This window comes from Dama dama, chromosome 29 (assembly GCF_033118175.1).
Source record: "Dama dama isolate Ldn47 chromosome 29, ASM3311817v1, whole genome shotgun sequence".
NCBI lineage: Eukaryota > Metazoa > Chordata > Mammalia > Artiodactyla > Cervidae > Dama > Dama dama.
Genome location: NC_083709.1, coordinates 69162431 through 69179166, shown reverse-complemented (window position 1 = coordinate 69179166; position 16736 = coordinate 69162431). Strand labels below are relative to the sequence as shown.

Sequence of the window (16736 nt, the reverse complement as noted above, 5' to 3'; positions counted from 1 at the left end):
CCACCAGTGCGCGTGCGCGGACCTAGAGCCACGGCCGCTCGGGCAGGTCGGAGATGGCCGCCGCCGGCGAAGCTTCGTCGGCGCCGGCGGCTTCAGAACAACCAACGGAGCTGCCTGCCTCAGTGCGGGCGAGCATCGAGCGGAAGCGGCAGCGGGCGCTGATGCTGCGCCAGGCCCGGCTGGCGGCCCGGCCTTACCCGGCGACGGCAGCTGCGACTACTGGAGGTCGTTGGGCCCTTGGCGGCGCCTGCCTCTTCTCTTCTGGGGGCCGGGGCCGCATCCTGGGCGGGGCGTCCTCCTCTCGCGTCTGAGCGCAGACGCTGGTGCAGTCCCGGGTCGCGGCGGGTGGAGGGGGTAGGGGACCCGCGCGTCGGACATTGTCACTGCGGACTGCCCACGACCACAAGGCGACCCTGACTCCCCGCCCTGGCCTTTCCTCCCTGCCTTGGGCGGTCCAGCCACCGTCCTTAGTTTGGGGATGCGGCCTCCCTCGCCGTCTGGAGGTGCCAGCCAGTGTCTCAGCTCCCCCTCGCTGTTCTCTTCCTGCGATTTCCGCGGGCCCCAGGGGGTGGTCTTTGTGTAAAGCTCTTAGACCTTGCAGCACATTTGAGGAGTAGTCCTGCGCCAGCTCCTTCATGCATCCGTATGACACGGGCTGATACGCAGTGCTTGCTACGCGCTGGGAGCAGACAGAGCCTAGCTCCTGCCTTCCTGGGGGTAGCAGAGTGCACCTGTTGTGCTTCACGTTTTTTAGATTGGCTCATTTGATTCAAACAGCTAACCTGGAGGTCTTTAGTGCAGGGCTTGGTATCAGTGTTGTCCTGAGATGATAACTGAGGATCAGTAAAGGAAAGGGGGTTTGCTCAGGTTCATCCCTGCAAGTGCAAAGGCTAATCAGGACTAGAACTCAGGTCGTCTGACCCTGGATTCAGAGCCCTTCCTTGCTCACTAGTTGCCTCTGCTATACTAGGCATTTCTCTCACTCTTAGGATGAAGGGCTGTTATTCTTGCTTGGATTTCTTCTTTCCCTTTTCTTAAAGCAGCACTTGGCTGCCTATTTCTTTGCCTATCATGTAGTTCTCCAGTGGGGGTCAACCAGTTATTTTCCCCAGAGAAGTACAGTTTGGTTGACGTGTGGTTCTTCAGGATTGCCTCTATAATGTGAAGCACCTGTTTTCCTAAACCTGTGTCCAAACCTACCTGAGCAGTTGAGCTCTGTCAGAACTGTGTCATCTACTACCCCTTCTCATCAGCCAGAAGAAAGGAAGAGTGAAAAGAGCTAGCTGCCTGTCTGTATTCATTCATCCTGACACAGAATCTGCACATTTTGACCACTTTTAAGCATTCTAGGGTCAGGACAAAATGTTCTTCATCTGCATGGATTAATTCATATTCATGATTCCATAAAGACTTCTAAATGTGTAAAATGGCTATGGGACAGGGGTGCAAAGTAGAGCATAAAGTGGTATTAAATGTCTGATAATGGAAAGCAAGGCAGCATGAATATCTTGTAAGATTTTTTGGGCATTTACCAAAGAACTGAACTGTGTTGTTGCATTATAGACAGTGTGTGCTTCGAGTTAGTTAGGTGCTGAGATTTTTGTTCTTTGTAATACTTTTATTTCCATCTGTATAGTTTTCATATTCTGTGTGTGCTATGACATATGCCTTGAAAAAGACTGAGAAGAACTTGCTTAGAATGTGTTGCTAAGAGTAGTGCTACAGGCTTGGGGAAATGCACGGCACAGCAGTGGAGAGAAATGGGGCTTGGTTTTTGGCCTGATTTAGCATTGTCCCAGGGATGGGAGCCTGGTGGGCTGCCGTCTGTGGGGTCGCACAGAGTCGGACACGACTGACGTGACTTAGCAGCAGCAGCATTGTTCAGGATCCTGTTCTAATTATAGTCTTAATAACCACAGCTTCCCTTCTTAGGACATTCATGAAATCAAAATCATATTCTGGTACATTTTTTATCCAGTCAGTAAATATTCATGGAATGCTAAACTATTTTTCAGAATTACAGAGATAAAAGCACTCAGGCTAATGCAGGGATATAAGGAGATGAACGGGCGGTGTAGTCAAATATGAAAATTGCTGTTAACTGTAGAAACAGGTTTATTATACTCTAATCCCTGTATATAATAGAAAAAGAAATTGAGGCCAGGGAAGGGGAGTGATTTAAGCAGAATAATACCTCATTGTCTTAAAGAGTTAGTTATAACATACATTAATGTAAAATGCACTTATCTGAATTTTACCTGTGTGAATGCTCGTGTCTAATACCACAGCATCAATATACTGTACTGACACTTCCAGAACCTTAGAAGTTTCCCTACTGTCACTTCCTGGTCAGTTACTCACCCTCAGAAGTAACTACTCTTCTGAGGATTTGATTAGTACCATCTGTTTTTGAACATTATATAAATGGAATCATACAGTATCTGGCTTCTTTTGTTCAAAGTAATACCTAAGAGATTCATCCCGGTTGTTGCATGTATTGGTAATGTGTTCATTTATATGTTCCATAGTACTCTTTTGTGTTATTACATTGTAGTTTTTCCATTTCCCGTTTGATGGAAATTTGGGTTGTTTCCAGTTTGGAGCTATTAAAAGGAAAACATTTGTGAGCATTTTGATATATGTTTTATGGTGGACATATGCACACATTTCTATTGTGTATATACCTAGAAATGTAATCCTCGCTCCTAGGGGGAATGTATATTTAGCTTTAGTATATGCAGAATACATCATGAGAAATGCTGAGCTGGGTGAAGCACAACCTGGAATCAAGATTGCTGGGTGAAATATCAATAACCTCAGATATGCAGATGACAACACCCTTATGGCACAAAGTGAAGAAGAACTAAAGAGCCTCTTGATGAAAGTGAAATAGGAGAGTGAAAAAGTTGGCTTAAATAAAGTTCAACATTCAGAAAACTAAGATCATGGCATCCAGTCCCATCACTTCATGGCAGATAGAAGGGAAACAGTGGAGACAGTGTCAGACTTTATTTTTTGGGCTCCAGAATCACTTCTGATGGTGATTGCAGCCATGAAATAAAAAGACGCTTACTCCTTGGAAGAAAAGCTATGACCAGCCTAGATAGCATATTAAAAAGTAGAGACATTACTTTGTCAACGAAGGTCCATCTAGTCAAGGCTGTGGTTTTTCCAGTGGTCATGTATGGATGTGAGAGTTGGACTATAAAGAAAGCTGACCGCCGAAGAATTGATGCTTTTGAACTGTGGTGTTGGAGAAGACTCTTGAGAGTCCCTTGGACTGCAAGGAGATCCAACCAGTCCATCCGAAAGGAGATCAGTCCTGGGTGTTCACTGGAAGGACTGATGCTGAAACTCCAATACCTTGGCCACCTGATGCGAAGAACTGACTCCTTGGAAAAGACCCTGATGCTGGGAAAGTTTGAGGGCAGGAGCAGAAGGGGACAACAGAGGATCAGATGATTGGATGGCATCACCGACTCAATGGACATGAGTTTGAGTAAACTCCGGGAGTTGGTGATGGACAGGGAGGCCTGGTGTGCTGTGGTTCATGGGGTCACAAAGAGTCGGACACGACTGAGCGACTGAACTGAACTAAGGCATTGCCAAACAGTGATTATATCAATTTAGAATCTTACCAGCAATGTATGACAGTCTCAATACCACATCCTCATTTGGTATTGTCAGTCTTTTTCATTTTGAGTATTCTGGTGGGAGTGGTGGTATTTCATTATGGTTTTAATTTGTATTTTCATCATTTCTAATGATAGACCTTTTTCTTGTGGTTACTGGATATTTGTGTGTTTTCATTTGTGAAGTTTCCCTTCTGGGCTTTTGCCTTTTTTTAAGGCTCCGTCTTTCTTTTACTGAAGTGAAAGTGTTGGTTGCTCAGTTGTGTCTGACTCTTTGTGACCCCTTAGCAGTAGCCCGCCAGGCTCCTCTGTCCATGGGATTCTCCAGGCAAGAATAGTGGAGTGGGTTGCCATTCCCTTCTCCAGGGGATCTTCCCAACCCAGGGATCAAACCTGGGGTCTCCTGCACTGCAGGAGCATTCTTTACCATCTGAGCCACCAGGGACGCCTGTTTATACAATTTCACTGTGTATTCTGGATATGAGTCTTTTGTCAGATATACATATTGCAAATAGCTTCTGCCAGGTTTCATCTTGTCTTTTTACTCTCATAATGGTGTCTTTTGATGAATAGAGGTTTTTTCCTTTATGTATTTTATTGAAGTGAGTTGACTTATAGTGAATGTTTCGGGTGCATAGCAAGGTGGTTCAGTTATACATACACACGTGTGTTACTTTTCAGGTTATTTTTCATTGCAGGTTATTACAAGGTATTGAGCATTGTTCTCTGTGCTGTACTGTAAACCTTTGTTGTTTGTTGCATATCTATTTTTTTTAAATTCGAAATCTAGCGTTTTGTTCATACGAAGTCAAGCAAGTGGAATCAAACTGTCATACATTTTTTAGTTAGGCAAAATTCGTGTTTTCTAAAAGTATTATACCTACTGTTTATATATTTGTATATAAAAGCTTTTCTACTACACTTGATAAAGGCTTGAGAAAGAACATAAAAAAAAGATGGAGAAATTGGAAAATTAAATGAAATGGGAGCACTGAATATGAAATAGAAAATGTGAAACAAACTAGATAAAAGTAAAAGATAATCATGTAGTCCAGTTGTTTTTAAACATGGCTGCTCATTAGAGACATATCTGGAGCTTTGGAGAAGAAAAACAATACCTGGGCATTTGTATTTTTCAAAAAATTCCAAGATAATTCTGATATGCATCTGGATTTTAAAAAGTGATTACAGGGTTTTTCTATTAAATGGTAGTCTGGGTGACATAGAATTATTTTTCTGTTGACCAATCATGGTACAACAGTATTGAGTAATAGTTACATAATCACAATAGTAAAAGATGTTTATCAGTTTCCACAATCAATAGCCAGACAAAAAAATAAAAGATAGTTACAGTTGTAAGCCATAATGGGAACAAGATTAACTTAACAATATAAAATAATTACATACAACTTGGGAGGTCAAGCAGAGTGATGTGGTAAGTGGAAGTGTGTATTTGAACATTTTCACCTGCCTAGCCAGTCTGTCTTTTGCTTGATGCATTTAATCCATTTACATATAAGGGAATTATTAATATATATGATCCTATTACCATTTTCTTAATTGTTTTGGGCTTATCTTCTGTAGGTCTTTTCCTCCTCTTGTGTTTCCTGTCTAGAAACATTTCTTTAGCATTTGTTGTAAAGCTGGTTTGGTGGTGCTGAATTCTCTTAACTTCTGCTTGTTTGGAAAGCTTTTGATTTCTCCATCAAATTTGAATGAGAATCTTGCTAGGTAGAGTGTTCTTGGTTGTAGGCTCTTTCCTTTCAACACTTTAAGTATGTCGTGTGGTTCCCTCTGGTTCGTAGAGTTTCTGTTGAGAAATCAGCTGATAACCAGATGGGAGTTCCTTTGTATGTTATTTGTCACTTTTCCTTTGTTCCTTTTAACATTTTGTCTTTGTCTCTCATTTTTGTCAGTTGGAGTACTGCGTGTCTTGGTGTGTTCCTCCTTGGGTTTATCCTGCCTAGGACTCTGCTTCCTGGACTTGGTTGACTATTTCCTTTCCTATGTGAGGGAAGTTTTCAACTATTATCTCTTCAGATATTTTCTCTGGTCCTTTCTCTCTCTCCTTCTGGAACCCCTATAATGCGAATGTTGGTGTGTTTCATGTCCCGGAGGTCTCTTAGGCTGTCTTCATTCCCCCCACCCCCCCATTATTTTTTCTATATTCTGTTCTGCAGCCATGATTTCCACTATTCTGCTTTCCAGGTGACTTATCCATTCGTCTGCCTCAGTTATTCTGCTGTTGATTCCTTCTAGGTATCCTTCATCTGTGTGTGTGTGTTTTTAGTGCCTCTGACTCTTTGGTAAGCATTCCTTGCATCTTCTCCGTTCTTTTTCTGAGGTCCTGTGTCATCTTCACCATCATTCTGAATTCTTTTTCTGAAAGGTTGCCTGTCTCCGCTTCATTTAGTTGTTTTTCCAGGGGGTTTATATTGTCCCTTCACCTGGGACATAACTGTCTTTTTCATCCTGATTTTCTGTCCTGTGATTTTTGTTCTAGCTGCTGTGGGATTGTGGTTCTTCTTCTGATGGTCTTATACATATGTTCCCCGGAGAAGGAAATGGCAACCCACTCCAGAATTCTTGCCTGGAGAATTCCATGAACAGAGGAGCCTGTCCAGGCTACAGTCCACGGGATCGCAAAGAGTCAGACACAACTGATCAATACTTTCACTTTCTGGTGAATGAGGCTAAGAGGCTTCTGTAAACTTCCTTCCCTTCTCGTTGTGGCTTCTTTGTCTTTGGACATGGGGTGTGTTTTTTGGTGGGTTCTAGTGTTCGCCTGTCCTAGTTGTTCAACAGCTAGTGTAGATTTCGGTGCTTTTGCAGGAGGAGATGAGTGCACATCCTTCTACTCCACCATCTTGATAAAATTTGAAGTTATAATAGTTTCAGTCAAGTTCAATTAAGCAGTTTTTCTCTTATGGTGGATATGTGTATGTCATGTGTAAGAAGTTTTTGGCTACCTCAAGTTCATAAAGTTTTTTTATGTTTTCTTCTAGAAGCTTTATTTTACCTTTTATGTTCAAGATTGTGATCCATTTAAAAATTGTTCTGTGTATATTGTATGCGATAGAGTCAAAGTTCATTTATTGGAATGACCATCTTTTCCTCACTGTTTTGTAGAAGTGCCTTAGTCATAAATCCTAGCATCGTTTATTGAAAATACTATCTTTTTCTCACTGAATTGCCTTGGAGCCTTTGCGGTAAGTTAAGCCTTTGCTGTAAATATGTGGAGATCTATTAACAGGACTCTGTTACACTGGTCTTTTTGTCTTTGTTTCAGTACTACACCGTCATAATTACTGAAGCTTTGTAGTAAATCTTTAAATCTGGGTAGTGTAAATTCTCTAGTTTTGTTCAGGATTATCTTGTCTATTCTCTGTTCTTTGTATTTACATATAAGCATTAGATCAGCTTGTCAGCTCCCATTATTCCTCCCCACCCCCAACACACACTTGCAAGTACCTACTGGGATCACATTGAATCTTTAGGTGAATTTGGGGAGAAGTGACTTTGATTTCTGTTGTGGTGTTTTCAGTATAGAGGTTTTACACATCTATTCCTAGGTATTATTTCTTAATTCTAATTGTAGATTCTTATGGATGTCCTCTATTACATAATCACAGCATCTGTGAATAAATACTGATTTACCCTTTTCAGCCTTTATGCTTGTCTTGTTTTCTTGCCATATTACAGTGACTGGGGCCTTCAGTATAATGTTGAATAGAAGTGGTAATAGTGGACATCTTGTCTTGTTTGATATATAGTAAATTTTTGAAAGTTCCTGTTTATACACAGGGGAGCATACGGGCTTACCTGGTTCATTTCTTGACCACTTCTTAACTTTTGTAGGCGTGGCTAATGTAAAAGCAGCCCCAAAGATAATTGACACGGGAGGAGGCTTCATCCTGGAGGAGGTGGAGGAAGAAGAACATACAGTTGGAAAAGTTGTTCATCAACCAGGTAAAGTGGGTTTTCAAAAAACAGATATCTAGACTGGTCATTTTGAATAACAGGCATGATTTTTTGCAAACTGATGTTAAAAATGGCACACTTAGTGAGCAAGTGGACTTCATAAGAATGATAAAATTTGGCAGTTTTGCTAGCAGATTAAAAATTAAACAAATTTGGAAGATTCATTTAAAAATGTGGTTAATATGCTTAGAGTTGATGCTCTTGGTCTTATAATAGGTTGATAGAATAAATACTTAAAATTATCTTGATAGGTTGAAATGAGGGTCTTGAATGCAAGAGATAAAATTTAGCACATTCTTTCTTCATGTTTAGAGGAAAAGTGGTTTCCCCATTTCTCAAATATTCTTTCAGAGCTTTCTTTTTAATGGCTACATAGTATTCCATTTGATGGCTGTACCATGGTTCATTTAAATGCAGCTCTTTTGTTTCTTTTCTCTATTCTAATAATTATTCCTGCAGTGAATATATTTGGAGGTAAACTTTTGTCCAGCTCTCCGATTCGCAGCAGTTGGGTAACTGGCCCAATAGTATGTATACTCCTGGTAAAGTTTACATATTTAAAAAGAGTTAAGTTAACATATATAGAAACAGTAAACAACCTAAAAGCAAATAAACAAGCGGATGTATTTTTCCAAATGAATTAACACATATTGAAGAGGGGGAGGACAGAAGGAACTAGTCCACATGATTTATGAGCGTAGTATTTGACAGTATATCCTCAGTTTGAGATCGGTGGGGTAAGGGGAAAAACTGCAACATTCCTGAACTCATTTTATAGAGTGATATGAGGGAAGCAGTTTTGAGATTATTTTAGATGTATTATTGGCTCAGATAGACAAATGTATTTCTTGATGTTGGGAGCCAGGGTTCTCATTGTGGAAGAAGGGGCATACAAATATAGAATGGGAGAAGGCAAGAAAGAACCCTATGGGAATGGATCAAAATTGGAAAGATTAAAATCATGGGGATGAACTTGGGATTTCTGAAACATGTATATGTGTATACACATGTGTATGTGTAAACTAATAAATGTACTCAGTAAAGTTTCAGGAAACAAAATCAATACACAGAAATCTGTTGCATTTCTGTACACTACTAGTGAACTATCAGAAAGAGAAATTAAGAAAACAGTCCTATTTACAACTGCCTATTTATCAGAAATAATAAAATACTTAGGAATAAATTTAACCAAGGAGGTGAAATACTTGTACACTGAAAACTGTTAAGACAGAAATGGAAGAAGACACAACTAAATGGAAAGACATTCTATGCTCCTGGGTTGGAAGAGTTACTAATGTTAAAATGTCCAGAGTACCTAAAGCAATCTACAGAATCAGTGCAGGCCCGGCCAAAATTCCAATAGCATTTTCCCACAGAAATAGAAAAAATTTTTAATTCATACGAACAATGAAAGACCCTGAATGGCCATTGAATCTTGAAAAAGAAGGACAGGACTGGAGACCTCATGCTCCCTGATTTCAAATTATATTTCAAAGCCATCATAATGAAAATAAGTATGATATTGGCATAAAAACAGACACATAGATCAGTGGAACAGAAGAGAGAGCCCAGAAAAAGCCTACATGTATGGTCAGGTAATTTATGATAAAGGAGCCAAGAATATGCAGTAGAGAAAGGACATTAATAAATGGAGTTGGGAAAACTGGACAGTCACATGGAAAAGAATGAAATAAGGCCACTGTCTTACATCATACAAAATAACTCAGAATAGATGAAAGATTTAAATGTAAGACAAACCATAAAACTCCTAGAAGAAAGCATGAAAAGCTCCTTGACATTGGTCTTGCTAATGATATTTTTGGATATGACACCAAAAGCAGAGGCAATAAAGGCAGAACCTTCATAATTGAAACTAAAGCTTTAAATAAATTATAGCTGATATATTTTTTAAAAATTAAAAAAAAAGAAACAACTGTTAAAAAAATGGGTCAAATTAAAAAGCTTCCACATAGCAAAGGAAACCTTCGAAAAGACCACCTATTGAATGAGGGAAAATATTTGCAAATCGTACATCTGGTAACTTGGGTTTTGTTAGGGCTTGGAGATTCGTGAGATTAAGAAGTGCTGGAATATTAATTGACCTTCTTGTGTTGGAAGTAGGTAAGGAGAGGCAGTGATGGGAATACGTTGAACGAATTACAAACAGATGACAACTCCATCTTTCTTCCCGCTGGGACTAGTGGCAGTTCTCAGAGTTGGGGGTGGGCAGTGGCCGTCATCCTAAAGACTCATTAGTAAAACTTTCAGATTTGCTGATAAAAAGAAAACAATTCTACAGGATAAAGACCCTTAGCTGGGTATTTGAAATCTTTTTTAAAAATTCTGCTTTACTTTACCTGGAGTAGTTTCCATAGTGGGTGTTGAGGTTGTATAGCTTAAGTACAATCTCTACCCTTTAGAGATTTTCAGTCTAGTAGTGGAGACAGATGAAGAGGAAGCCATTTACTCTGCTGGTAGGAGGTGGAATGGAGGGAGTTTCCCACTTGAAAGTGAATTCTGTGTTGTCTCTTCTTTACTTTTGTTTTGCTCTTCACTGTTCTTTTCTGTGCTATATGTTATGTCCATCTCCCTTATGTGTAAGCAGCTCACCCGCCTTGCTTCCACCTTGGGACTAATCTTTGTGCTGTCATCTGTCCTGTGGTAGGCTGAGTAATGGTCCCGAGCAGTGCCCACCTTCTAATCACCCTGGAATCTGTGGATTTATTACCTTACAGAGCAAAAGGCACTTTGCAGATAAAATTAAGGTTAAAGACCTTGAGGTGAGGAGATTATTCTGGGTTATCCAGCTGTAATCACAAGCATCATTAAAAGTAGGAGAGAGGCAGGAGAAAGTCTGGGGTAGGTGTGATCATGGAAGAAGTCATAGTGATATAAGAAGCTACAGTTTGCTGGCTTTGAAGATGGAGGAAGGGAGTCGTGAGTCAAGGAATGCAGGTGGCCTCTATAACTGGAAATGGCAGGGTGATAGATTGTCCCTCCAAAACCTCCAGAAAGGAGCGCAACTCTGCTATGCCTCTAGCCCACTGAGACCTGTGTCAGACGTATAAACTCCAGACTGTGATAAAATAAGTTTGTGTTATTTTAGCCCCTAAATTTGTAGTAAATTGTTAGAGCAGCAATACAGAAGTATTACTAACACAAGTACTTTACATGTGGTTTGAGTTCAGCAGTACTGAACGAGTTGATAATTTTTCCTTTACATTATTTCCTTTCTCATTTCTTTTTTCCTCTAAACATTTTTTTAATAAATGGAAGATTACTTCAAGTTTTATGTTTTCATATGTAAATATATTTGTATCAGTCATAAAATACATTTCGTAAGCTAATAAAATAGAGGAAAATGTATTCTAATTACACACAAAAAGGGAACTTAAGAATGAATTTTCCATTCTTTAGGACCTGTTATGGAATTTGATTATGTTATATGTGAAGAATGTGGTAAAGAGTTCATGGATTCTTACCTTATGAACCACTTTGATTTGGCAACTTGTGATAATTGCAGGTACTTATTTTTATTTCAGAGCATGTTCTAAATTACTGAAGTTTAACGTTTGCATGTTGGTTTAGGGCAAAATAATGATTTGATCCATTTGGATTCAACATTTTCATAATTTGTTTTTTTGAGAGTTTCCTAAAATTTTTGTGTTTTCCATTTTGCCAAAAAAATACAGGAAGCCTGTGCTTACCAGTCATGCCACATCAATAGGAAGGACGGCCTGGGTCTGCCGTGGATACGTCCTTTTGCTTTTTTCTTTAACCGTCTCTTAGTAGCAGGCTCCTAATCCTTCTCTTAGCCCGCCCCGAAGGATCCATTTGTCTTTTTCTCTCTTTGACTGCCGTGGGACCACCTTGGTTAGAGGACTGGCACCTCCGTGAGGGGAGGAGAGTGTAACCACCCTGCTGGTGCTCAGAACACCTCCTTCCCACTCGTTTTCTGTTCTCCTGAATTGGCAGGGGAGAGCATAGATGAGGAAGAATCAGATTCTTCCGTCATTGCTTTTTCTCTCCTGGCCTTTCTCTTCTTTGTGTCACCACGGCTGCCCCTCACTGCTCTGTCGGTTCTGTGCCTCCTGCTCACCTCAGGTCCTGTGCTGGTGTCTTTCACACCTGAAGATCCCGCCTTGGGTTCTCACTCAGCCTCCTATCTGCTCCCTGCGCCCACTTCTTATATGTTCAGCCCCAGATCAACTGCTCACATGCCTGGCGGACCTGCCCTTGCAGAGTCCCTGCTGCAGATGTTGAGAGCCGGCACCATCGACCTGTTGCCAAGTAGAATCCTTGGAAGATTAGAATGGGAGGTGTTTCTGGTCTCATGATCAGCGATGGGAAATGTTCTGGTACCTGTTGGAATTATGAATCATAAACTCTGTCCCCAGTGTTTATGCATAACAATGTCATCGATGCACACAGTGGTTAAGGGCCACGGTGTTATCTCTTTAAAGTACGGATAGCATTCAGGAACTAAATTACCACATGTAACCTTTTTCCATGAGAAAATGGAAGCCAGTGATCATCAACTTAAAGTCATGTAGTAGTCTGCTGGAGCAGGAAACGGCAACCCACTCCAGTATCCTTGCCTGGAGAATCCCACGGACAGAGGAGGCTGGTGGGCTGCATGCAAAGAGCCGGATGTGACCGAGTGAGCTCGGCACATGTAGCAGTCTGGAAAAGTACTCGAGAAGTTCAAACATAATTGGGAATATAGCCACCCGTTCTGTGTTTTTCCAACATCCTCGACAATGATAGAATTCATACAATGATAGTTTTCCTTCTTTTGGTTTATACTTCGAAATTATTTCGTCATCTTGAAGTCATTCTTGGTTATTAACTGTCCTCCCCCTCCCCTCCCCTGTCCTATACCTCCTCAGGGTTCACTGTTTCAGTAAAGGACAGCTTCATTCATTGGTTGTTTCTGTGTTCCATGTTTAATTCCAAATCCATCTGGTTCTGTGTTTAAGGGCGTAAGCCGTATCCTGAATCTGATCATTTCCCATTCTCTGTGCCGTCACGCCTTAGGCTGGTCCCCCAGCGGCTCTTACCTGGACCACCGCGTGCAGTCGTCTAACCGGCCTCTCCTCCCACTTCTGCGCCATCAGTCTCTTCTCCTGGAGCCTTTTACTCAAGGCTTCTTAACACTTTCTAATTCATTCAGATTCAACAGGACATGAGTCGTGAACTTCCAGATGTTCAAGCTGGACTTAGAAAAGGCAAAGGAATCTGTATGCAAGTCAAGAAGCAACAGTTAGAATTGTACATGGAACAACAGACTGGTTCCAAATCAGGAAAGGAGTACATCAAGGCTGTATATTCTGTTCTTGCTTATTTAACTTATATGCAGAGTTCACCGGAGAAGGCAATGGCACCCCACTCCAGTACTCGTCTGGAAAATCCCATGGACGGAGGAGCCTGGTAGGCTGCAGTCCATGGGGTCGCTAAGAGTTGGACATGACTGAGCGACTTCACTCTCACTTTTCACTTTCATGCATTGGAGAAGGAAACGGCAACCCACTCCAGTGTTCTTGCCTGGAGAATCCCAGGGACAGGGGAGCCTGGTGGGCTGCCGTCTATGGGGTCGCACAGAGTCGGACACGACTGAAGCGACTTAGCAGCAGCAGCAGTAGAGTACATCATGAGAAATGCTGGGCTGGATGAAGCACAAGCTGGAATCAAGATTGCCGGGAGAAATATCAATAACCTCAGATATGCAGATGACACCACCCTTACGGCAGAAAGTGAAGAAGAAGTAAAGAGCCTCTTGATGAAGGTGAAAGAGGAGAGTGAGAAAGTTGGCTTAAAGTTCAACATTCAGAAAACTAAGATCATGGCATCCAGTCCCATCACTTCATGGCAGATAGATGGGGAAACAGTGGAGACAGTGTCAGACTTTATTTTTCTGGGCTCCAAAATCACTGCAGATGGTGACTGCAGCCATGAAATTAAAAGACGCTTCCTTCTTGGAAGAAAAGCTATGACCAGCCTAGACAGCATATTAAAAAGCAGAGACGTTACTTTGCCAGCAAAGGTCCATCTAGTCAAAGCTGTGGTTTTTCCAGTGGTCATGTATGGATGTGAGAGTTGGACTATAAGAAAGCTGAGCACAGAAGAATTGATGCTTTTGAACTGTGGTGTTGGAGAAGACTCTTGAGAGTCCCTTGGACTGCAAGGAGATCCAACCAGTCCATCTGAAAGGAGATCAGTCCTGGATGTTCACTGGAAGGACTGATGTTGAAGCTGAAACTCCATTACTTTGGTCACCTGGTGTGAAGAACTGACTCATTTGAAAAGACCCTGATGCTGGGAAAGATTGAAGGCAGAAGGAGAAGGGGACGACAGAGGGTGAGATGGTTGGATGGCGTCACCGACTCGATGGACATGTGTTTGAGTAAACTCCGGGAGTTGGTGATTGACAGGGAAGCCTGGCGTGCTGCGGTTCATGGGGTCACAAAGAGTCAGACACGACTGAGCAACTGGACTGAGCTGCACTGAATCCATTCAAAATAAAATTGTCTTCACCATTACTCACAAGACCCCTGCCTATCTCTGACTTTATCTCCCATCACTCCTCACTGTCACTTAACTTTAAGCATTCTGGTCACACTGGCCCTCTTGCTATGAACTCCATTTGCAAAGCACACTCCTGTCTTAGAGCTTTTGCATTTACTCTTCTCTCTGCTAGAGATATTTTTTCTCCAGCTTTTCAGAATTGTTCTCTGACTTCTTAAAGGCCCTGCTCAAATGCTCCCTCACCACTGGCCTTTTCTGATTACCCAGTCTCTGGAAATTTCTATGCCTTTACTGTGCTTTGTATTACTTTATAGCACTTTTATCTGTCGTCATGTTTGCTATTGATTGTCTTTTCCTAAATAGAATGTAAGTTTCATGAAAACAAGGTTTATTTTATTTCCTTTATTCTGAGTGCCTTGAATAATACCTAGCATGTAGATGGAGAACCAGTGAATGAGAAGAGCTATGTCATTGTCTGTGTCTCCATTTTTACCTGGGCTTTGAGAAAGAGCCAACTGGAAACTCACCTATATTTGGTGCAGTTGGACCTTGTGTATTTATATTCCTTATATCCTGACTTTAAGCTTTATATTTTCTTAGTCATCATTTATATTTGCTGTACTCATGTCTTTTCAAATTCCTTGTGGAAAAGAGGAACTTAAGTAAAAAGAAATTCTTAAAAGGTTAAATAACATGGACCTGTTGCTGACACAGCTTCTCAGAATTAATAAAAATATTTTTCTGTTGGAATTCTTATGCTGCTCATCTGACCATGAGAGTTTTAGGAAAAAGCATTTCTGTGTTTCTTTCGGCATGTATGCCCCTAGGTTATGGAGCTACTTGAAAGTTTATTTCCTTTATGTGATGGACTTAATCTGTTTCAGAGATGCCGATGATAAACACAAGCTTATAACTAAAACAGAAGCAAAAGAAGAATACCTTCTGAAAGACTGTGATTTAGAAAAAAGAGAACCAGCTCTTAAATTTATTGTGAAGAAGAATCCTCATCATTCACAGTGGGGTGATATGAAACTCTACTTAAAATTACAGGTCTCTAATAAGTTATATTCAGTCATTTTAAACCTTTGTTTAGGTGATGTTTTAGCAACAAACTAGTTATAATTAGTTTAGTTTTTACTTACTGACTTAAAAAGATCCTGTTTGTTTTTTTGTTTTGCATGAGTCATAGTCATACATAATGACATTAAATAACATGTTTACTTATTATGTTTTTGATGTAGCACTTTGGAGCAAATATATTACTGTTGGGTCTTGTTAGAAGTACCATTTGGAAACTAAAGAAAGCTTGAAATAGAGAAGTCAGGCAGTGTTTCCCTTGCCCACCCACCCCCCAAATAAAATCATAAAAAAAATTTAGGAATTTCCAAAATGCCTAGAATCTAATTCCAGTTTCCTGTATCTACCCCAGAATGGTACAGATATAATAATACTCTTTTTCATGCCATTATGTAAAAAATACTGGGAGGCATTGCTTTCGAGCACAGTTTGATTGGAATATACGAGAAAATCCTGTATGTTCTAATAAAGAAGGCATGTGTAAAACCAAACATACTGAATTTTCACTAAGTGTCAGACACTGTTGATTAAAAGACTCACCGTTATTTTATGCACCATTAAAATGAAAGAAAAGTCCTGGTGTTGAAACAGACCCGGTGCTCTCTTCTCACTCGGGGCTTTTCTTTTACTGAACTGGTGTCACTAGACTTGCTGTAGCTTTTCTCCCTTTTGCTATAAGTCATGCTTGTGTGTACTTCAAAAGGAAAATGCAGGTACCGCAGATTGATTAAGGTATTCCTGAACTTCCTTACGTTCATAGTCCAATTCTTCTGAACCACTTTTTTGACTCAGTTGTTAAAATACAATTAAGTACATTAGTGATGCAGCATTTTCAGGGGTGTTAAATTGTGGAAAATGTAATGTTAGAATTTATGAAATAACAGTACATATCACTTTGTGTTAAGAAATTTCATTTTGGCTTCACTGATGGACATTTTGGTCCCCTTAACATGTTGTGAGAGATATCTCGAGTAGGCTCTCAGTGTGTATATTACTTCCCTAAATGTAAATAAATGTTTGCAAAGAGTATTTTTATGTATATATTCTTTATAATATTTAATATCTTATGTTTTATAGATATATAAAATTCAAAGGTTTTAAACTAGAATAAAGACTTTTTAGATCATTCAGCTACCAAAGTTTTAAAAAAAAATTCATATTTGAAGATCAGAAATTAGTTGAATGGATGTAAACTGTTATTGATTCAGAAGTAGAGTAGCACTGTTTGATTTCCTATGATGGGAGATTTTGAGAGATGACCTCATATTTAGATCTGCTATGGCTAATTGGGTAGCAATTTTTTTTTTTGGTGATCCTGCCGAAATTCATCAAATCTTTGATTCATGTGAATACAAAAAAGCAAGGGCACTCAGAGGGCAGCTTTATTTATATACACAGGCATCCCCGATTCTATTGTGCTTCACGTGTATGTAATCTGATTCATCATTTATTTACTGAGGGTTTCATAAGTTTAGATATAGATATTATTAGATTTTTTTCCTTAGCCAATATGTAAAACCT

General features: G+C 40.3%; 1 protein-coding gene across 2 annotated transcripts in view; it reads left to right on the top strand.

Moving 5' to 3' along the window:
* XPA (XPA, DNA damage recognition and repair factor) overlaps positions 1-16736 on the top strand; it is a 28127-nt gene continuing 11391 nt past the window's right edge. Inside the window, exons 1-4 of one of the 2 annotated variants that reach the window (XR_009691132.1) lie at positions 1-225; positions 7491-7601; positions 11031-11136; positions 15023-15188. Coding sequence is in view for 1 of the 2 variants with exons in the window: in XM_061132632.1 (XP_060988615.1) it covers positions 54-225; positions 7491-7601; positions 11031-11136; positions 15023-15188 (555 nt within the window). In the remaining variant the exon portion in view is untranslated. The remainder of the gene's footprint in view (positions 226-7490; positions 7602-11030; positions 11137-15022; positions 15189-16736) is intronic. The other variant, XM_061132632.1, reaches the window with a different exon arrangement.